The 24,219-nt window shown below is 48.3% G+C and overlaps 1 protein-coding gene across 1 annotated transcript in view; it reads right to left on the bottom strand.

The window, feature by feature from the left end:
* Positions 1–23,398, bottom strand: part of LOC116982305 (vacuolar protein sorting-associated protein 52 homolog) — a 29,944-nt gene extending 6,546 nt beyond the window's left edge. Inside the window, 9 exon segments of the mRNA XM_033035572.1 lie at positions 11,622–11,624; positions 14,243–14,246; positions 16,271–16,449; positions 16,940–17,039; positions 17,640–17,755; positions 19,183–19,510; positions 20,329–20,442; positions 22,746–22,859; positions 23,378–23,398. Of these exon segments, the coding sequence (XP_032891463.1) occupies positions 11,622–11,624; positions 14,243–14,246; positions 16,271–16,449; positions 16,940–17,039; positions 17,640–17,755; positions 19,183–19,510; positions 20,329–20,442; positions 22,746–22,859; positions 23,378–23,398 (979 nt within the window).
* Positions 23,399–24,219: the final 821 nt, after the last annotated feature.

Here is a 24,219-nt window from a genome sequence, read left to right as displayed (position 1 = left end):
TCCTCATGGACCTCCTCACAAGAGCAGCCAGTGGAGTCGCTAGCCACAACCCTGCCAGTATCACTGTGGCAGTGCCTCGGAGGCTGTGCCCGCACCCACCTACCTACAGGATGGTGTCACAGGCAGTGATCTGGTTGTGCAAGCTGGCGATGTTCTCTCCTTGATGTCTGTTGTGGCCGCTGAGGAACAAAGTGAGCTCAGAGCAAAGAGCACAACTCCCACCCCTCCAGAGCCCAGCGGCTGCACGAGGGATCAGTTCATAGCAGGTGGAGCTGGAGCACCCTGCTGTCATTACCTGTCCATGTACCTGCACTGTGTCAACACCTGTCCATGTACCTGCCCTGTGTATGTACCTGTCCATGTACCTGCCCTGTGTCAACACCTCTCCATGTATCTGCCCTGTGTCATTACCTGTCCATGTACCTGCCCTGTGTCATTACCTGTCCATGTACCTGCCCTGTGTCAACACCTGTCCATGTACCCGCCCTGTGTCAACACCTGTCCATGTACCTGCCCTGTGTCAACACCTGTCCATGTACCTGCCCTGTGTCAACACCTGTCCATGTACCTGCCCTGTGTCATTACCTGTCCATGTACCTGCCCTGTCATTACCTGTCCATGTACCACACCAGTCCGATCCAGGCGAGCCTCCGGGTCGAGCAACTCTCTCTCAAGCCGTCTGATCTCGGAGTCCCGCCCTTTGGTCGACCCCCTCGCATAGTCCTGGCAAAACAGACGGACGTAGACCTTCCCCACGTCCCACCACTGCCTTAGGGAAAGGAAACGCCCCTGCGCTCTCTCCACTTCACCCAGAACTGCCTGAACGAATCCCGCAGTCGGCGATCCATCAGCAGCTGGTTGTTAAAATGCTAATACATGGTCCTGCCTGTGTGCGTGCAGGGATAAAGTCCACTCGCACCAGGCAGCGGTGGCACCAGCCGCATGGAGGCCGCCGATACACAAGAGACATCGGCCTTGGAAACGTACAAGCGATCAATACGGGAACCACTCCCCGGGGCCTCATGGGAGTTGTAGCAAAGATCTTAGAGCAGCTCTCTAAGATCTTTGGTTATAGGCACAGTCAAAGATCTTAGAGCAGAGCAAGATGGGCTACTCCTGCGAAATGCAATGGGCTGACGTGTAGTAGCTACGGAGGGGATCCTGGGCATTTTTCCCGCCCATTTTAGTAACCGGAGCCTACCTGACCCGACCCGACTCGCAGTGTAATCAATGTTGCTGGGCAACAGTTTGTGTGTGTGGTATAGGGTTAGATTCATAAATCTGTCAGTTCATACTTCTTGTCAAGAATAAAATTTGACTGGTAATTGTCTTTTTTAATGTTTTTTAAATCATTTATTTTAAATGGCTCACAAGCAGTGTTTGAGTTGATTTTGTAGTAACCGGAACCGACCCGACCCGACCCGACTCGCAGGGTAATTGACATTGCGGGGAAAGTTTTTGTGCGTGATATAGGGTTAGATTCATAATTCTGTTAGTTCATAATTCTGTTAATTCTTGTTAAAGAATAAAATGTTTATAAACACACATACATGAATGTGATATAAATGTATATAATCATATAACACACACAATTATATTTCTTCTGATCCAATGATGAACTTTATTTCAGACTAGACAAGGGACATTAAATAAGAAACATTGTAAACCTCCCCCCAACTTCACACACACTAGGCTTTATCCCCTCTCTCCCCCCCCCCCCGGCACTCCCTCGCCTGCCCCCACACTACAATGTCTCCCCCCCTCCGATGCCCCTCTCCCCTCTCCCCGGGCCCCACACTCCCTCTCCCCGGGCCCCACACCCCCTCTCCCGCTGCCCCGGGCCCCACACTCCCTCTCCCGCTGCCCCGGGCCCCACACTCCCTCTCCCCGGGCCCCAAACTCCCTCTCCCCGGGCCCCACACCCCCTCTCCCCGGGCCCCAAACTCCCTCTCCCCGGGCCCCAAACTCCCTCTCCCCGGGCCCCACACTCCCTCTCCCGCTGCCCCGGGCCCCACACTCCCTCTCCCGCTGCCCCGGGCCCCACACTCCCTCTCACCGGGCCCCAAACTCCCTCTCCCCGGCCCCACACCCCCTCTCCCCGGGCCCCACAATCCCTCTCCCCGGCCCCACACTCCTCTCCACGGGCCCCACCTCCCCTCTCCCCGGGCCCCACCCCCCTCCCCGGCCCCTCCTCTCCCCCCCCTCCCTTCCCTGCCACTCCCTCTCCCCGGGTCCCACACCCTCTCCCCGGGCCCCACACCCTCTCTCCCCGGCCCCACACTCCCTCTCCCCGGGCCCCACACTCCCTCTCCCCTGGCCCCACACCCCCTCTCCCCGGCCCCACTCCCTCTCCCCGGCCCCACACCCCTCTCCCCGGGCCCCACTCCCTCTCCCCGGGCCCCACACCCCCTCTCTCCCCCGGCCCCACACCCCCCTCTCCCGGGCCCCACACTCCCTCTCCCCGGCCCCCACACTCCCTCTCCCCGGGCCCCACACCCCCTCTCCCCGGGCCCCACACCCCCCTCCCCGGGCCCACACCCCCTCTCCCCGGCCCCACTCCCTCTCCCCGTTCCCCACACACCCCCTCTCCCCCGGGCCCCCTCCCTCTCTCCCCGGCCCCACACTCCCTCTCCCCGGGCCCCACACCCCCTCTCCCCGGGCCCCACACTCCCCTCTCCCCGGCCCCACTCCCTCTCCCCGGGCCCCACACCCCCTCTCCCCGGGCCCCACACTCCCTCTCCCCGGCCCCACACTCCCTCTCACCGGGCCCACACTCCCTCTCCCCAGGCCCCACACTCCCTCTCCCCGGCCCACACCCCTCTTCCCAGGGCCCCACACCCCTTCACCCCGGCCCCACACCCCCTCTACCCTGGCCCCACACTCCCTCTTCCCCGGGCCCCACAATGTTCCCCTCTCCCCTTTCACCACACTCCCTCTCCCCGGCCCCACACACCCCTCTCCCCGGGCACCACACTCATCTCCATCCCCGGCCACACTCCCTCTCCCCGTTCACCCAACTGTCCCCGTTCCCCCCCCACCCCCTCTCCCCGGTCCCCACACATCCCCGGGCCCCACATTCCCCGTCCCACACACCCCCTCTCCCGGCCCCACACCCCCTCTTCCCCGGCCCCACACCCCCTCGCCCCTGTCCCCACACTCCATCTCCCCGGGCCACACACTCCCTCCATCCCCCGGCCCCACACCCCCTCCCTCTCCCCGCCCCACACCCCCCCTCTCCCCGGCCCCACACCCCCTCTCCCCGGCCCCCCACCCCTCCTCTCCCTGGCCCCACCCCCCCTCCCCGGCCCCACACTCCCTCTCCCCAGGCCCCCCCCCCCTCTCCCCGACCACACCCCTCTCCCCTGGCCCCCACACTCCCCTCTCCCCGTCCCCACACCCCCTCTCCCCTTCCCCACACCCCCTCTCCCCTTGCCCCACACCTCCCCTCTCCCTTGCCCACCCCCCCTCTCCCCTGTGCCCCACCCCCCCTCTCCCCGGGCCCCACACCCCCTCTCCCCGGGCCCCACACTCCCTCTCCCCGCTGCGGAAACAAAGAAGTGATCTTTGGCCGGAAGCAAGATGGCGGAACAAGATGGCGGGGGCAGGTTGCTAAAATGAGTTCTATAATCACCCATGAATCCGCCCATGAGCGAACTACACCTGCAGCAGCTTGCTGCTGTCATCAAGCGCGGGTGGCCCACCAAGCGGAATTCGTTGCCTGCCAGCGTCCACCCCTATTTTTTGGTCCGCGATGAGTTAGTCCTCCGTGACGGTATTATTATCAAAGGACACAAAGTTGTCATCCCGGAATCGCTGCGTGGCTTGTATTTTGATGCCGCCCACATGGGTCATCCCGGGGCAGATGCCACCATCTCACATGCCCAGGAACAGTACTACTGGCCGGCCATGGCTAAATACATCCAGGCCAGGGTGGATTCCTGTCCGGACTGTCACTCGCTTGCCCCGCATCAGCAAAGACAGCCACTTTTGCAGCAGCCTGCACCTGACATGCCCTGGTCTTCTCTGGCTGCCGACATTTTCGACTGGCGTGGGAAGCAATACCTTGTGCTAGTAGACTCTTACTCGAATTGGTTCGAGGTGGACCTCCTCCCTGCCATCACCTCCGAGATGGTGATCAGCAAGCTTCGCCGCCACTTTGCCACGTTTGGTTCCCCTGTCCGGCTGCAGACAGACAACGGTCGCCAGTTCACCAGCGCCGAGTTTCGAGCATTTGCCACAAAGTGGAACTTTAATCATTTCACTAGCAGCCCGGAGTACCCGCAAAGCAATGGTCTGGCTGAACGGGCGGTCCGCAGCGCTAAGCACCTGCTTGAACAAACGTGGCAAAGGGCGTGGGAGGCCATGGCAAAGCTTCCCCCACACACTGGGCTGGGGACGGGACGGTTGCCGGCGTGCACCCGCTGGTGCATCAGCAGGCTGCTGGACTGGGTGAAACCCTTGCCACATTCGGCACAGGTGTAGGGGCGCTCGCCGGTGTGGATGCGCTGGTGCTTTAGCAGGTTGCCGGAGTGGGTGAAACCCTTGCCGCACTGGGCGCAGATGTAGGGGCGCTCTCCGGTGTGGGTGCGCTGGTGCACCAGCAGGTTGCTGGATTGGGTGAAGCCCTTGCCACAGTCGCTGCAGGTGAAGGGCCGCTCCCCAGTATGCACCCGCCAGTGCATCTTCAGGCCCTTAGACAACTTGAAGCCTTTGCCGCAGTCGGAGCAGGTGAAGGGCCGCTCACTGCTGTGCACCCGCAGGTGGTCGCGCAGCCGCGACAAATGTGTAAAGCTCTTGCCGCATGTGGAGCAGCCATGGGGCTCCACGCCCGTGTGCACTTGCCGATGGACATTCAGGTCACTCGTCGTCTTGAAAGTCTTGTCGCACTCTGAGCAGTTGAAGGGGGGTTCTCCTGTGTGCACCCGCCGGTGGACCTCCAACTGGCCCGGTCTCTGCCAGACCTTGCCACACACGTCGCACTCATAACGCTTCTCCTTGTGGTGTCCCGTCATGTGGTCCTTCATCGAAGATCAGCCCTCGAAGCTCAGCCCACACACCGAGCGGGGGTGGGGGCTCACCGGCACCCTGGCCGCCCTCAATAGCCGCTCACGTCCATGTCTCTCCTTCCACAGCAACTGCTCCTAAACCCTGCAGGAGGGGAACACAGAGGGTCAACAAGCTGGCAAACAGGACATTACTAGCGCATATTGAGTGTGTTTATGGCGGAGGAAACCGTTATATAATTCTGCACAGCACACTGGCTCAGCGGTACTGTTGCCGCATCACCGCCAGAGACCCGGGGTCGATCCTGACTATGGGTGCTGCCTGTGCGGAGATTGTACGTTCTCCCCTTGACCTGCATGGATTTTTACTCTGGGTGTTCCGGTTTCCTCCAACATTTCAAAGACGTTCAGGGTTGTAGATTAATCGGCCTGCGCAAAACTGCAAAATTGTCCCTAATGTGCGTGGGATAGTGCTAGTGTACGGGGTGATCGCTGGGGGCGCGGACTCCATGGGCCAAAATACCTGTTGTTTCCACGCTGCATCTCTAAACTAAACTAAACCAAAGAAGGGTGATGACCCAAAACGCCAACCATTCCTCTCTCCACAGATGCTGCCTGACCCGCTGAGTTACTCCAGCACTTTGTGTCTATCTTCTCCACAGATGCTGCCTGACCCGCTGAGTTACTCCAGCACTTTGTGTCTATCTTCTCTCCAGATGCTGCCTGACCCGCTGAGTTACTCCAGCACTTTGTGTTAGAGTGATACAGCGTTGGAGGAAAGCCCTTCGGCCCAACATGTACCCACACTCCTAGATCCCTCGGCTCCACATAATCCGCAAGGCTCAGAGTTATACAGTCGTAGTGAGACCACACCTGGAGTATTGTGTGCAGTTTTGGTCCCCTAATTTGAGGAAGGACATTCTTGTTATTGAGGGAGAGCAGCGTAGGTTTACAAGGTTAATTCCCAGGATGGGAGGGACTGTCATATGCTGAGAGAATTGAGCGGCTGGGCTTGTACACTCTGGAGTTTAGAAGGATGAGAGGGTATCTTATTGAAGCTTAAGATTGTTAAGGGTTTGGACGCTAGAAGCAGGGCACATGTTCCCGATGTTGGGGGAGTCCAGAACCAGGGGCTAGTTTAAGAATAACGGGTAATCCATTTAGAACAGAGACGAGGAAACACTTTTTCTCACAAAGAGTTGTGAATCTGTGGAATTCTCTGCCTCAGAGGCAGCTAGGTAGGGCTCTCAAAGATTGCGGAGTCAAGGGATATGGGGAGAAGGCAGGAACGGGGTACTGATTCGGGATGATCAGCTGGCTCAAAGGACCGAATGGTCTACCCATGCACCTATTGCCTATTTCCCCAGTGCCCCACCATTCACAGTGAAGATCCTGCCCTGGTTTGACTTCCTAAACTGCAACTCCCTCCCCACCCCCAAACAATGTGACCTCCTCCCTGTGGCTCCCAACCCCTTACCTCTGCCGCCTCCTGCTCCTCACCCCCCTTTGATCCCTCCCCCCTCCTCCTCACCCCAAACAGTGTGAACCCCACCAGGCTTCCTACCCCTTCCTTGACCCCTCTCTCTCCCCCTAGTTCCCTGCCCCCCCCCCCCCCCATTGATCCCCCTCGGCACCAAACCCACTCCCCCTTGAATCCCTCCCCCCCACCTTTGCTCCCTGTTCCCCTCGTTACTCACTTAAACCCTTTTCTAACCCCCAGCCTCCCACTCCCTCCCTGACCCTCTGCCCTTATTCCTGTCGCTCTCAGCCTCCCACCACTCAGATCTCTCTCTCTCTCTCTCCCTCCCTCCCTTTCTTTCTCTCTCCCTCACTCACTCACCGTCCAGTGCGGGTCGGCTCCATCTTTGGCCGTGACGTCATTTCCGGCTGAGGCCGCCCCGCTGCTCGACCTGGCAGCCTGCGGGGCAACGGGCCGGGGGCAGCGACGTCATTTCCGGGCTGAGCCCCCCACCCCGCTGCGCCGCGCGGTCTCTCTCTGTCTCGGTCTCCGGGGCAACGGGCGGGATGAGCCGTGAGTGAGTAGCCGGGCCGGGCCGGGCCTGACGCGGTGAGAGGCCCCGGTGGATCAGGGCGGGCGGGATGAGCCGTGAGTGAGTAGCCGGGCCGGGCCGGGCCTGACGCGGTGAGAGGCCCCGGTGGATCAGGGCGGGCGGGGCGGGGTCCAGGCCGCGGCCTCGCACCCGGGAGCCGGTGACTGGGCCTGGGGTCGGGGCTGCGCTAATATAATTGACATAGAAACATAGACAATAGGTGCAGGAGGAGACCATTCGGCCCTTCGAGCCAGCACCGCCATTCATTGTGATCATGGCTGATCGTCCCCTATCAATAACCCGTGCCTGCCTTCTCCCCATATCCCTTGACTCCACTCGCCCCTAGAGATCTATCTAACTCTAACTTAAATCCATCCAGTGATTTGGCCGCCACTGCCCTCTGTGGCGGGGAATTCCACACATTCACAACTCTCTGGGTGAAAAAGTTTTTTCTCACCTCAGTCTTAAATGACCTCCCCTTTATTCTAAGACTGTGGCCCCTGGTTCTGGACTCGCCCAACATTGGGAAAATATTTCCTGCATCTAGCTTGTCCTGTCCTTTTATAATGTTATATGTTTCTATAAGATCTCCCCTCATCGTTCTAAACTCCAGTGAATACAAGCCTAGTCTTTTCAATCTTTCCTCATATGACAGTCCCGCCATCCCAGGGATCAATCTCGTGAACCTACGCTGCACTGCCTCAATCACAAGGATGACTTTCCTCAAATTTGGAGACCAAAACTGTACACAATACTCCAGATGTGTCCTCACCACCAGGGCTGAACTTAGGAGGTGCGGGGCCCAATTGGGAAAATTGTTCGTAGAAATATAAATAAATAATTATCAATGAGTCACGTGTCGTGAGTAACATGACAATTCGGGGGAGAGTTCCTAGCAATTTTACAAAATGTTGAGATTGAAAAAATCAAGTCTGCAATTTATCGCAGCAGATATAGCATAAAATGTTTAATTTGACACCTAATTCACTTTCATATCTTCAGTATTAAAACCGTTATGGCCATTTTCATACTCGGAAATTTGCATTTCGTTCCATATTGCTTTTCCATTGACTTAACACAAAAGCTGTGATTAAGGACAGTCAAAAGCCCATAACTTTCTTAAAAATTAAGAGAACTGAATGAAATTTTCAGTTATTATACATTGAAGCATTCTGAAACAAATATAAAATATCTTACTTGGATGACCTGAAATTAAAGCATGTAATTAGTTAATTACCTAATTGTAGCTAATTACAAAATTGACCGTTGTGACGGAAATAGTAATAAACACCGAGACTGCCTTGAAAATTCAAAAATGTGATACTTTCAAGATCAGAACTTTAATATTATTGTATTATATGCTGTAAGTCCGTAACAGATAGGTAAATAAATTACAATTTCTAGCAATAGACCAGGTCTTTATGGAGAAGATCAGTTGCTAGTTGGTACATTGGCATGCCATAACCAGTAGCATCATCATACTCCTCAGATTGTAGCCAATAAGCAGCTCTGTACATCTTGTTTTTCCTCAAGTTTTCAATTTTGGCATTGTAAACTACAAGTTTCTGCTCTTCAAACTACACATGACATGCCTTTCTGCCCACCACTTTCCCATTAAGAATGTCCTGTAGATTCAATTTCTTAAGAAAAGGATGTTTTATTTAAATCGCCTAAGTATCCAAATAACAAACTAATCCCATTAACACAAGAATTCACAATATAACATGATTTTTAAATCTCACTGTCATGAATTTATGTCAGATGGAAGGAATTTAATGTTTAATTTCCATAAATTAATCTAGAAACATCCACTCAAGATAATCAAAATTATTTTTTGCACAATGCATGTGTATATTAAGTATAATAATATAGAAACATAGAAACATAGAAATTAGGTGCAGGAGTAGGCCATTCGGCCCTTCGAGCCTGCACCGCCATTCAATATGATCATGGCTGATCATCCAACTCAGTATCCCGTACCTGCCTTCTCTCCATACCCTCTGATCCCCTTAGCCACAAGGGCCACATCTAACTCCCTCTTAAATATAGCCAATGAACTGGCCGCAACTACCCTCTGTGGCAAGGAGTTCCAGAGATTCACCACTCTCTGTGTGAAAAAAGTTCTTCTCATCTCGGTTTCAAAGGATTTCCCCCTTATCCTTAAGCTGTGACCCCTTGTCCTGGACTTCCCCAACATCGGGAGCAATCTTCCTGCATCTAGCCTGTCCAACCCCTTAAGAATTTTGTAAGTTTCTATAAGATCCCCTCTCAATCTCCTAAATTCTAGAGAGTATAAACCAAGTCTATCCAGTCTTTCTTCATAAGACAGTCCTGACATCCCAGGAATCAGTCTGGTGAACCTTCTCTGCACTCCCTCTATGGCAATAATGTCCTTCCTCAGATTTGGAGACCAAAACTGTACGCAATACTCCAGGTGTGGTCTCACCAAGACCCTGTACAACTGCAGTAGAACCTCCCTGCTCCTATACTCAAATCCTTTTGCTATGAAAGCTAACATACCATTCGCTTTCTTCACTGCCTGCTGCACCTGCATGCCCACTTTCAATGACTGGTGTACCATGACACCCAGGTCTCGCTGCATCTCCCCTTTTCCTAGTCGGCCACCATTTAGATAATAGTCTGCTTTCCTGTTTTTGCCACCAAAATGGATAACCTCACATTTATCCACATTATACTGCATCTGCCAAACATTTGCCCACTCACCCAGCCTATCCAAGTCACCTTGCAGTCTCCTAGCATCCTCCTCACAGCTAACACTGCCCCCCAGCTTAGTGTCATCCGCAAACTTGGAGATATTGCCTTCAATTCCCTCATCCAGATTGTTTCATTATGTTCTGTCTCTATCTGGACTATACATAATGGACGATTAAAGCAGTCTTGCTTACTTGAACTTTATTGTCTTTGTGCAGTCATCCTCCGAACTGGGCCGCGCCCCCGGTGTCACCTCTAAACCAGTCCCCCGTACAACAGTACTTAAATAAACAATCATATTGTTACATCTTTCTTTTTCTTTTTTCAAGTTAGTCTCTTTCCCTTAGGTATTATGTGCAACACTTGTACCATATGCTCTGCTCATTTAAGACAGATTTAACAACATAAGCAATAATAAATCAACAGTTCAAAACATCCGTTTTCCAACAAGTGCATAAACAACACATTTTCATTTCTTTTTCTTTCCATAGTCCATACTCTAATCACTGAGTATAGTCTGTCAGGTAGCGGGGTCTGACAACTTGTCGACCTGACCTGGTGACCGTGGTGACAACTTGTCGACCTGACCTGGTGACCGTGTCTTGGTTCTCTGCTGGGCCATCTGGCGGTATGGCCGCCTCAGTCACTGTTGGTGTGGGTGCGTTTTGTGTTGGTGTGAGCGTGGTGAGATTGTGTCTGAGGTGGCGACGATTTCGTCTCAGAACACCTCCTGACTCTAACTCCACCTCATACGATCTCTGGCTCACCTGTTGGACCACTCTCGCTGGTCTCCAGCCCTTGTGTGTGTCACAGGGCTGTACTCTCACACTGTCCTCTCTTTTCAGAGTGTCCATGTCTTTTGCTGTGCGGTTGTAGTACTTTTCCTGTCTCTGTCTGTTGTATTTAAGTCCCTGTTCGTCGTGTGTCACCTCTGGCTTCAGCAGAGTGTCCTTTGTGGGAAGCAGGGTCCTGGTCCTCCTGCTTAGGAGTCTCTGTGCCGGGCTTGTGTTGAGGCCCTGGCTCGGTGTGTTGCGATGATCCAGCATTGCCAAGTACGGATCCTGTCTCGCTGCTGCAGCCTTCAGCATCAGGCGCTTGGCTGTCTTTACCGCTGACTCCGCCTTCCCATTACTCTGCGGGTATCCTGGCGACGATGTCCTGTGTTCAAAGCCCCACTTCTGGCTGAAGTGCTGAAACTCTTGTGATGCATACTGGGGTCCGTTATCCGAGATAACAATGTCAGGAATCCCCTGTCGGGCAAAGTGGGCCTTGAGTTTTTTGATCACTGTGTTGCTCTTAGTGTCAGGTAGATAATCGACCTCCCAAAAGTTTGAATAATAATCTACTGTTATCAGATAGTCTTTATTGTGAAAGGAGAAAAGGTCCGTTCCTACCTTGGCCCAGGGTCTGCTGGCCATGTCATGTGGATGTAGTGTCTCTCTTTGTTGCTTTGGGTCCACTGACCTACATATGTCACATTTGGCGATGAAGGTCTTGATCTCCTCGTTCATTCCAAGCCAGTATACACACTCCCTCGCTTGCCTCAGACATCCTTCTACTCCCAGGTGAGAGGAGTGGATCCTGTGAGTGATGTCCACCCTGAGTGCATCAGGTATCACGGCTCTGTCTCCTCGGAACACTATGCCGTCCTGGAAACTCAGTTCATCTTGGAAAGTGTGGTAGTGCCTGATGTCACTTGGTAAGTCCTTTTTTCTCTTGGGCCACCCTGCCAGTATTCTGTTTGCCACACTCTGTAACTTTGTGTCATCTTGTGTTGCATCCCTGATGGCACTCAGCCTCTCTGCTGAAATGGGTAGGTAGCTGACCATGTTCACAGTCTCTATATCTGTCTCACCCTCTCCCTTAGTGCTCTCTGGTAAGTATGCTCTACTCAGCGTGTCTGCAAGTAGCATGTCCCTGCCTGGAACATAGGTCACACTGATATCATACTGCTGCAGCCTGAGTAGCATTCTCTGCAGTCTCTTAGGTGCACTAAGTAATGGCTTTCTGTGTATATTTTCTAGAGGCTTGTGGTCGCTTTGTACTGTGACCTCTCTACCATAAGTATACTGATGGAACTTTTCCATCCCAAACACTATGGCTAAGCATTCTTTCTCTATTTGGGCATAGCCCCTTTCAGTTGGTGTGAGTGCCCTACTACCAAATGCTACCGGTTTACCTTTCTGTGTCAGGGCGGTCGGTCCCCAGTCCCGTGTCAGATGCATCACACTGAAGTGTCAACTCCTTTTCCTTGTTGTAGTACTGTAGAACTGGTGCTTTAGCGATTTTGAATTTCAGTCTTTGAAACGCCCCTTCTTGGATGTCCGTCCATTCCCACATGTTCTCCTTGCGCGTGAGTTGTCTCAGAATCTCAGAGTCATCTGAAAGGTGGTCATAGAACTTAGACAGATAGTTGACCATCCCAACTAATCTCTGTACCCCTTTCACGTCCGTTGGCCTTGGCATCTCTCTGATTGCCCGTACTTTCTCCGGGTCAACCCTCAGTCCCTTGGCCGTGAGCAGATGACCTATGTAGGGTACCTCTTTTTGTCTGAGCTTGAATTTGTCCGCGTTCAGCTTGATGTTGCGCTCTCTGCACCTGGTTAGAAAGCGTCTGACTTTCTCGTCGTGGTCCTTTCCTGCCTCCTCTTGTGTTGCTCCTTCCCCCGTGATTAACACATCATCTGCTATGACGCAGACTCCTGGGAGGCCCTCCAGGGCCTGCATGAGCTTTCTTTGGAACACTTCAGGTGCTGGGCTTATTCCCATCGGCATCCTTAGCCAGCGGAAGCGACCAAATGGGGTGGCGAATGTGGTAAGGAAGCTCGACTCTTCCTCTAGTTTGACGTGCCAGAAGCCTTGCTTCACGTCGCAGACTGTGAATACTTTTGCCTTTGACATCTCCGGCAGGATGTCATCTATAATTGGGAGTGGATAGTGACTTCTTTTTAGTGCCCGATTCAGAGGCTTTGGGTCTATACAGATCCTCAGCTTCCCATTAGGTTTTCTCACTGCGACCATGCTACTGATCCAGTCAGTGCTGCGTTCCACTGGTGTGATTATCCCTCTTCTCTCTAGATCTTTGAGTTCCTCTTGTAGAGGTGTCATCATAGCTACAGGCACTCTGCGCTTTGGCAGTTTCACTGGCGGTACTCTGTCATCTATCTCTATTCTATATTCACCCTCCATGCAGCCATCTCCGGTGAACACATCCTCAAACTCTTCATTTATTTTGTCCATGGTCATATGTTTGCCACTTTCTCCCTTTGTCACTGGGCTCGGCTCTTTCTTCACTATGTTGTCTATAGCCAGAATATTCTCGTACTGTACTTTGATCAACTTCATTGCCTCGCTGGCTTTTCTGCCCAGTACAGGGATTCTGCTACTCTGGTCAACCACTTGAAACTCTAGTCGGTACAGCTTGTTGTTTCTGGGGTGTGCTGTTGGCTACGGGCCCACTGAAAACAAGCTACTGGCTTCAATTGTTCAACTGCATTTTCTTCTTTGCCGGCTTCTGTAAGGCTAACGTTAGCCTGCTGCTAGCTAGCTAAACTTTCACTTTTCTAGTTAATTCTGACAATTTTCGACGTCCACCGCTGCCACCATGTTTCATTATGTTCTGTCTCTATCTGGACTATACATAATGGACGATTAAAGCAGTCTTGCTTACTTGAACTTTATTGTCTTTGTGCAGTCATCATCCGAACTGGGCTGCGCCCCCGGTGTCACCTCCAAACCAGTCCCCCGTACAACAGTACTTAAATAAACAATCCTATTGTTACAGGTAGAACCCCCGGGCCTGATGGTCTGCAACCCAGCGTACATTAGAAAGTGGCTCTTGAAATCATGGACACATTGGTGTTAATTTTCCAATGTTCTATAGATTCAGGATCAGTTGCTGTGGATTAGAGCAGTGGTTCCCAACCTGTTTTAGCTCATGGCCCTCTTGGGATCGTTTAATTTTTCTGTGCCCCCCCCCTGACATTATTAGCAGAAAAAAATTACTTAATTTTATAATACCTTCCATAAAAATATCAGTGTGTATTAATTACACATATATTCTCTTTTATTCTATTCCAAAAACATCAAAAATATTTCAACTACATAGATTTAAATTTATTAGAAGTTAAATTTAGGAGGCAACAGGGTGGTAGCTCTGTGGCCCCCTTCATTGAACCTGTGGCCCCCTACATCCCAAAATCTTTCTGTGGCCCCCTAAATCCCAAAATCTTTCTGTGTCCCCCCCTGAAATTTGCCATATGGCCCCAGGTTGGGAATCACTGTATTAGAGGGTAGCTAATGTTATCCCATTTTATAAGAAAGGCGGGAGAGAGAAAACAGGGAATTATAGACCAGTTAACCTGACATTGATGGTGGGGAAGATGCTGGAGTCAAAGATGAAATAGCGGCATATTTGGATAGCAGTAACAGGATCGGTCCAAGTTAGGGATTTACGAAAGGGAAATCATGCTTCACTAATCTTCAGGAATTTTTTGAGGATGTAACTAGGAAAATGGACAAGGAAGAGCCAGTGGATGTAGTGTACCTGGACTTTCAGAAACCATTAGAAAGGGTCAAATTTGATAGGAGATTAGTGGGGAAAATTAGGGCACATGGTATTGGGGCTAGAGTGTTGACATGGGTAGAAAATTGGTTGGCAGACAGGTAACAAAGAGTAGGGATTAACGTTACCCTTTCAGAATGGCAGGCAGTGACTAATGGGGTACTGCAAAGTTCTGTGCAGCTATTTACAATATACATGAATGATTTAGATGAAGGGATTCAAAGTAACATTAGCAAATTTGCAGATGACACAAAGCTGGGTGACAGTGTAAATTGTAAGGAGGATGCTATGAGAATTCAGGGTGACTTGGACAGTTTGGGTGAGTGGGCAGATGCATGGCAGATGCAGTTTAATGTGGATAAATGTGAGGTTATCCACTTTGGTAGCAAAAACAGGAAGGCAGATTATTATCTAAATGATGTCAAGTGGGGAAAAGGGAAAGTACAACGGGATCCGGGGGTCCTTGCTCATCAGTCAATGAAAGTAAGCATGCAAGTACAGCAGGCAGTGAAGAAAGCAAATGTCATGTTTGCCTTCACAACAAGAGTAGTTGAGTATAGGAGCAGAGGTCTTTCTGCAATCGTTTAGGGCCCTAGTGAGACCACACCTGGAGAACTGTGTCCAGTTTTGGTCCCCTAATTTGAGGAGTCCACTCTTGCTATTGAGGGAGTGCAGCGTAGGTTTACAAGGTTAATTCCCGGGATGGCGGGACTGTCAAATGCTGAGAGAATGGAGCGGCTAGGTTGAATACTCTGGAGTTTAGAAGGATGGGAGCAGATCTTATTGAAACATATAAGATTATTAATGGTTTGGACACACTAGAGGCAGGAAACATGTTCCCGATGTTGGGGGAGTCCAGAACCAGGGGCCACAGTTTAAGAATAAGGGGTAAGCCATTTAGAACAGAGACGAGGAAACACTTTTTCACACAGAGAGTTGTGAGTCTGTGGAATTCTCTGCCTCTGAGGGAGGTGGTGGCCGGTTCCCTGGATACTTTCAGGAGCGAGCTAGAAAGAGTTCTTAAAGATAGCGGAGTCAGGGGATATAGGGAGAAGGCAGGAACGGGGTACTGATTGGGGATGATCAAACATGGTCACATTGAATGGCGGTGCTGGATGGAAGGGCCGAATGGCCAACTCCTGCACCTATTGTCTATTGCAGCTCCTTATCCTGAGGGTATGCCCTTTAGGTCTTGACTCTCCCATTAGTAAAAATATCCTATCAGCCTATCAGTCAAACACACCTTTCTCCACACCCGCGCCTTCCATTCACTTTACACTCTTCTAAAATCTGGAGAATATCGGCTCAAGCATAGGACACGCTCTAACCACAGAAATCAGTCTTGCCAAAAAATGTTTAGAGTTCTGGATAATCAGAATTAAAGGATGTTCTTTTAGGAAGGAGATGAGGTGACATTTCTTTAGCCAGAAGGTGCTGAATCTGTGGAATTCTTTGCCACAGATGGCTGTAGAGGCCAAGTCAGTGGATATTTTTCAGGCATAGATAGATTCTTGATTAGTACAGGTGTCAGAGGTTAGAGGAGAAGGCAGGAGAATGGGGTTAGGAGGGAGTAATTGATCAGCCATGATTTAATGGTGGGGTAGACTTGATGGGCCGAATGACCTAATATTATTCCTTATGACCGTGTAATATTAATAGGTAAAATTACCCAAACTAGATTAAAAAGTCTGCAACTACTCTGTTGCTTCCCCAACCACACGAGCTAATTCAGTAGACTTTCTCCATGTACAATGTGTATGATAATGCATACAGAAACCATCTGGTGTGGAAGCAAATAGCACCCCTCAGATGCAAGAATCAAGCCAAAAAATAAGGATGAGAATAGAAAAGAGCAAAATAAAAACTTACTTAAATGATACATTTAAAATTAATCTGAATAAGCAACATGAAATACAATGTAATATTAATTAGCAGGATACTTGAGACTGTTGAATCTGTGCAGAATGCACACACTTGGAATTAAGATTGTACATGGAGGAATTAAATGCATCACAAATTCTCCCAATCTGGGAAGTTTGTCCCTTGGTAGCTTGTTCTAAATCTGCTTGCATGTTCTGGTGTTGCTCTTCATATTCTTCCAATTTTGCTTGAAGATCCTCTGTAAGAAAACACATATCACCATTTAAATAATGAGAAAGAAGAAGGGTCATGACCCGAAACGTCACCTATTGTTTCATTCCAGAGATGCTGCCTGTCCCACTGAGTTATTCCAGCTTTGTGTGTCCATCTTCAGTTTAAACCAGCAACTGCAGTTCCTTCTTACACAAGAGATGAAGGATCTCGAACCAAATAACCCTTCCATTTCTCTCTCTCTCTCTCTGTCTGTCTCTCCCCCACTCTAGTCCTCTTGCTAATTTCACCATTTGTATTCCTTCATTATCACCTCATCCCCAGCCAACAATGGACCATTGTCAGCTCCACCCTCCCCGAGTCATCGATGCGGGCTCCACTTTGTTCTGTACCTCTCCGAAACATCACCTATTCTTTTCTCCAGAGATGCTGCCTGACCTGCATTTTGTGTCTATCTTCGGTGTAAACCAGTATCCCCAGTTCCTTCTTACCCAATTAAAGACATACTATACACACACCATTTTGTGCCTCGACGTGTTGTAGCCAGTTCACTTTCAGGTGTAACTGTTCGTTCTCCTCTTCCAAGTCAACGGCTATATCTTTGAGCTCCAGCAGCTCCTGCCGAGAAGGTACAATCTCGGTAGAAATAACTTTAGTGTCAATTATAGCCAAGGGATTTCTATTGGTCAGTAAAATAGTCACCATTCAAATTCCAGATTAAATATTTTGCTTTATGACTCTAGACAGGTAAGACTAGTGTAGATGGGGCTCGTTGGTCAGTGTGGGCAAGTTGGGCTGAAGGGCCTGTTTATGAACAGTATGATTCTCTAAATAACTTTAGCATGCATTATACTTTTAATGTGCCATTGCTGACAGCTCCATTCTACCACAACTATTTTATGATTGAATTTTCCTGCAGGTTCACATCTATCCCATGTCACTTACTCTTCAGAAAGGTGTTCTACACGTAATGGAGTGAGCTGTGAAATGTAGGGAAGCACTCCTTCATACAGTTGAGCCCAGATTAAAAATCTACAATGTACATAACTAACTGTAAAAAAAAAATGTGGTTCCCACAATGCTTCAACAACTCACGGAATAACATACCATCTATTTTCCTTTTTTTATAAGATAAAGTAATTTAATTCTAGGTAAATGGCAAACAGATTAATATTCAGTTAATCGTCACCAGGTACAAGGGGGTTTTATTTGGGGTACCTGTACATTGTCCAGCTCCTCTTCAATCTTCTTGATTTTCAATTTGGACTGAGCTTCCATTGTAATGAACCTGGCCTCTGATTTTTCAGCCTCTTGCGTCATAAGCCTCACTTGTTCTTTAAGAAAGAGAAAGGGAAAAACACCCGTAATGATCTGATATTTGTTGCATAAAAAAGCAACACCTACACAATTTGCAATTGTTTCCACAGCAGTTAATGGCAATCAGTGAAAATCATCTGTTCTACTAATTACCAGAATTTGAAATCATAAAATATCCTTGAAATGCTACCATTCATTAAGCTTGAAGATTGCTCAGACAAAATGGTAATTCCATTTACATATTTATCCAATGATAAATTCCTTAACTATCACTAGTGAGAAAAGATTAGAAGCTTGAATAAAGCTCCACAGAAAATGTGTCTCCTCAACAGCATTTTGGAAATTAAGGTATAAAGTTACTTAATCCCAAACAAACAAAATGATCATTCTCCACTGGATCCATTAAAACCCTTATTTTATTTTAAATTACTCCAATTAAATTTCCTCTTCTGCTGCTGAATAGTCTGTCTCCACCATCATTAAATCTTGTCCCTGGTTTCACCCTCTCTTCCGTAAACTGTCATGCAAACACAGCTCAAGTCTCACAGAGATAAGACATTCATGAAGTTAATGAAATGTCCTGGTTGCTCTGTGGTCTTCTCATTGAAAGCTATTTGAAATTAGAAAACTTTGATGTACCATTTCCAGCAAGGGCATTGTGATTGGTAAAATGTCTTCAAATGATTTTATTTAGAGATACAGCGTGGAAGCAGGCCCTTCGACCCACTGTGTCTGTGCCGACCAATGATCCTCGCACACTAACACTATCCTACACACACTAGGGATAATTTACCATGAACCCAAGTCAATTAACCTACAAACCTGTACGTCTTTGGAGTGTGAGGATACCGAAGCACCTGGATGAAAACCCACAGGGAGAACATACAAACTCCGTACAGACAAGCACCACAGTCAGGATCAAACCCAGGTCTCTGGCGCTGAAAGGCAGCAACTCCACCGCTGCGCGACCAGGCCTCCCTTCACAATGTCATGTTTTAACTATCAGCACCGTCTCAAAATTAAAATTCAGTGATAGCGGTTTAAAGGATTCAAGAAGAGAATGTTTTGAAAAGCATCTGTACGAATCTGTCCAAATGACTACTGTGTGTTCCTGTCAGCCATTTGGCAGACTCTCACAAATGCTTCACAAATAATTATTTTCTTGATCTTTAAACATCACTATCTTCTGATCAAGGAATCTGACCAGAATACCCGAGTGAAAAAAACTTAGATTACACACTACTTTTCCTGATCACTGAACGTACGAACCTAGTGGGATCAGTGATAAAATATGGGAATTACAACAACCAATTTGCATACACAAAATCTCATAAGGTTACAGGGACATGATAATTACACAGCAGGTGACGACAGATGTAAAAATCTGCGGTAGGAACATTTATGGCTGACCAAAAATATTAACAGGTCATGTTTGAGTAATTACCTTCCAGTTCCCCAATCTTCTGTTTGGTGTAATCATTTAAAGAACAAGTTGCCTGTTCTGCAAGAGGTGCACAGGCATGAGATGGTAAAAGTTGCAGATCTTTGTTAAGTTGTACACAGCACTGATCTTTCAGTGATGTTTCTTCAGCATGTTTCTCATGGATTTTACGAAGCTGAGTCCTGTGTTTTCTGTTGAGTTTTTTAAAATCTGCCTCATGCTTTTCCGTCATATTTCGGACCTTGGTTCTCATTCCGTGTTTTTCAGCCAGAAGCTTGTCCTTGAGTTCTTCATTTTCCATCTCAATGACGCTCAAATCTTCAACTAACTCCTAAAAAATAAAAAATAGCCAAATGAAACTAGAGACTTTCGTGAGCCTTTGTGTGGGGGAGGGTGGATGTGGGGGAGGGGGTTGCGGAGGGTGGGTGTGGGGGAGGGGTATGGGGGAGGGGGTTGCAGAGGAGAGGGGGTGGGGGAGAGGTGTTGGGGGAGGGGGGGGGATGTGGGCGAATGGGGTCTGTAGGGTATGGGGAGGGGGAACCTTCAAAACCTTTATAACTTTTGTACTATTTCATCGATCGGATCAAAACTTATTTGATTTCAGCAGAGAAGAATGGTGGCGAAAAATGGTAGCGATAAGCAGAATGGATTTTGCTCAAATTTAATTCCAAAGCAGACACAAAGTGGTCAAGATGATAGTTTTAGTAATATATATGGAATAGAAATGATAGAAGATAGATATAATCAGTAGTGACATTGTTGCATTATGATCAAGAGTTCATGTGTTGTTGACATCTAAATAGGAGATAAATAGCAGATCTCTTCTGATCTTGGTCACGGCTGAAAAAATTTGGTGGTACAGATCAGCAATGCCAACAACCTGTCATAACCAGAATGACAATGTTGCAAGGCTCCACATAAACTGTGACTCTGCACTATAACACTTCATAAAAGGGTTGATTTACAAAAAAAGAATGGGAAGATTTATACAAAAGAAAATCTTCACATTTTTTCATATTTACAGATTTATTCCAAGAGGCTCACTGCTATTTTTATTTCACTGCCAGTTACAACAGAATCCCTTAGCTGGTTGCAGATATCTTTCCCTGTAATAGACATTCACACAGCAGCGAACAATGATGTCCTTACCGCTAGCTCCTGATTCTTCCCATCAAGCTTTTTCTCCAACACATCCACAAGTTGTGTCCTTTCTAATAATGCCTCTTCGCTTTCACTGAGTTTTTCCTTGAGGTTGTCCAGCAACTGAGGAAGTTAGCAAGTGATTAATACCTCCTAACAGATAAATCTGGGCAACATAGAATGGAAATCACACACATGCAACATTTGTAATTCAACTGCACCAATAGTTAGGTCTTCAATTCCACCTTGGTATTAAGACATTAAAATTAAAATTATCATTAATGAAATCACGGGATGAAATCATTAATTCACATTCAATGGTTTAATGGTCATTTATTGTCATGTGTACTGAGGTACAGTTGAATATGATTTACCACACACATACCAAAAATGCAACAAGACACAAAACTACATAAAGATTAAACATAAATAGCCACCACAGCGGCGTGTGAGAATCCCTAGGGCACACAGCATAAGCAGAGACCCACAGCCATCAGTTCAATGTCCGGGCCACACACACGCTCCTTCACCGACCGCTGTACTCTCTCTGCAGTCCCTGTCCGCCCAAAGTCAGAAAGCCGTCCACACTCGCACCAGACTCCAGGATCACTGCACTCACGGAAATCCCTCTGACTCCCCACCAGGGTAGGCAGCTCCTCCGTCGTGGTTTTTGCGACCACATATTCCCCACTGTGATGGAAGGTGAATAACTTTTACCATCTTCCTCCTTTTCTCCCACGATCGGGGCGATTGAAACACCCACAGTTGGCGATCAAAGCCCCCACAACGGAGCGATCGATGCTCCAGCAATCGGGGTGGTCAAAGCTCCTGTAGTTGGAGCTCCCGACGTTGATCACTAACAAAGCTATCTCCAGCTCCACGATGTTTGGCCACAATGCCGGCGGAGATGCAATACGGAAAAAATCACACCTCCGTCGAGGGAAGAGATAAAAAAAGTTTCCCGTTTCCCCCACACCCCCCCCCCCCCCCCCCCACATAATACAAAACTAAAGATACGCTAACACATACAAATAAAACAGAATAAAAACAAACAAAAGAAGAAAATGACAAGACAGGCTGTTGGCGAGGCTGCCACTTACAGCTCCACCCGGTGGTCTTTAGTCACCCATTTACTTGAAACTGCTGACTATCGTTACAAAATTGCATACAGTGAAATGTCAAAAAGGACAAAGAACTTGTCTGCTTGTTTCATCAACAGTAATATCTAGCGTAAAGATATATTTAATGGTTCACTGATCAAAAACGCTTGAAGTGCAAGCATTAAAATCCATGTACAAGATGATGTGGATGAGGGATATTCACAGGACTACTATAGCTCACAGATATGTGCCTCCTCATGGGAGCAGTACCTAAGTTAGACACAAAGTTCAGGAATAACTCAACAGGTCAGGCAACATCTGTAGAAAAAAAGGATGGATGATGTTTCAGATCAGGATCCTTGTTCAACTGAGTTACTCCAGCACTTCTATCTTTGGTATAAACCAGCATCTGCAGTTTCACATTCTGCAGGAATACCTATTCAGTCCAACAGGTCTGTTCTACATTTCATTAACATCATCACTGACCTAATGTATACATTCACCCAGTTTATCATGAATCGATCCCCACTGTCTTGAAATATTCTACGAGTCTGCATTGTCTACACTTTGACAAACATAGTTGCAAACACGCATGCTGTTGTCAGAGGAACAAAAATACTAATGCATTAAATGGGCAACCGCTTATTTCTGACAAAATAAATTCCGCCTAATCTCCTTCCCAAAGGAGCGTCCTTTAAATCTGAGGTTATGAACTCTACTCCTAGACTCTCCCACTAGTGGATGGGAAAATGAAGAACAACTAAACTGTTGGGTCCCAGTCACACAGGAGGCCTGGTCCCATTCCCCAACACAATCGTAGCACTAAGCAGGATGGTTTTTGCTCACGTTTAATTACAACGCAGACAGGAAGTGGTCAAGATGAGAGTTTTAGTAATATGTATGGAATAGAATAGATGGAAGATAGATATAGTCTGTAGTGACACTGTTGCATTATAATCAAGAATTCATGTGTTGTTGGCATCTTAAATAGCAGATCTCTTCTGATCTTGGTCATGGCTGAAAAAAAATGGTGGCACAGATCAGCAATGCCAACAACCTGTCATAACCACAATGACAACACTGCAAGGCTCCACATAAACTGTGACTCTGCACTATAACACATCATAAAAGGGTTGATTTACAAAAAAAGAATGGGAAGATTTATACAAAAGAAAATCTTCACATTTTTTCATATTTACAGATTTATTCCAAGAGGCTCCCTGCTATTTTTATTTCACTGCCAGTTACAACAGAATCCCTTAGCTGGTTGCAGAGATCTTTCCCTGTAATAGACATTCACACAGCAGCAAACAATGATGTCCTTACCGCTAGCTCCTGATTCTTCCCATCAAGCTTTTTCTCCAACACATCCACAAGTTGTGTCCTTTCCAATAATGCCTCTTCGCTTTCACGGAGTTTTTCCTTCAGGTTTCCCAGCAACTGAGGAAGTTAACAAGTGATTAATACCTCCTAACAGATCAATCTGGGCAACATAGAATGGAAATCACACACACGCTACATTTGTAATTCAACTGCACCAATAGTTAGGTCTTCAATTCCACCATGGTATTAAGACATTAAAATTAAAATTATCATTAATGAAATCAGAGGATGAAATCATTAATTCACATTCAATGGTTTAATGGTCCTTTATTGTCACGTGTACTGAGGTACAGTGAAATATGATTTACCACACACATACCAAAAAATCAACAAGACACAAAACTACATAAAGATTAAACATAAACAACCACCACAGCGGCGTGTGAGAATCCCTAGGGCACCCAGCATAAGCGGAGACCCACAGCCATCAGTTCAATGTCCGGGCCACACACACGCTCCTTCACCGACCGCTGTACTCTCTCTGCAGTCCCTGTCCGCCCAAAGTCAGAAAGCCGTCCACACTCGCACCAGATTCCAGGATCACTGCACTCACGGAAATCCCTCCGAGTCCCCACCAGGGTAGGCAGCTCCTCCATCGTGGTTTTTACGAACACATATTCCCGTCTGTGATGGAAGGTGAATAACTTTTACCATCTTCCTCCTTTTCTCCCACGGTCGGGGCAATCGAAACACCCGCAGTCGGGGCGATCGAAACTCCCGCAGTCGCCGATCAAAGGTCCTGCAGTTGGAGCTCCCGACGTTGATCCCTAACAAAGCTACCTCCAGATCCACGATGTTTGGCCACAATGCCGGCGGAGATGCAATACGGAAAAGGTCGCACCTCCGTCGTGGGAAGAGTTAATAAAAGTTTCTCCTTTCCCCAATCCCCCACTTCCCCCCACATAATACAAACTAAAGATACGCTAACACACACACAAATAAAACAGACTAAAAACAAACAAAAGCAAAACTCACACAGTCAAGGGAGAACGTACAGACAGCATCCGTAATTGGGATGGAACCCGTGTCTCTGGCGCTACAAGTGCTGCAAGGCAGCAACTCTACCGCTGTGCCAGCGTGCCACCCAACACTGTGCCTCCTCACCCAACCTCTCAACATTTGTCAGAAACTTGTATTCTTTAATAGTTTACTCGATACATGCGACAATTAACTAAACTAAATCCCATCTGCCTCTTCTCCTGTACAATTTCATCTTTACTATTATATAATAACAGGAAGCACTCCTCGACAATTTCAACAATTTTCTGGCACCATTCCTTTGGCAAGGGAAGACTGAAAACATTTAGTCAGAACCTCAGCTGTTTCCACCCTTGCTTCTTTTAACTGGCTGGGAAACATTTCTGCCGGACCTGATGATCTGTCCACCTTCAGAGATGTGTGAAGGCATGCTTTCAAT

This window comes from Amblyraja radiata, chromosome 16 (assembly GCF_010909765.2).
Source record: "Amblyraja radiata isolate CabotCenter1 chromosome 16, sAmbRad1.1.pri, whole genome shotgun sequence".
In the NCBI taxonomy this organism is placed as follows: Eukaryota; Metazoa; Chordata; class Chondrichthyes; order Rajiformes; family Rajidae; genus Amblyraja; species Amblyraja radiata.
This window is presented reverse-complemented; position numbering and strand designations above follow the sequence as displayed.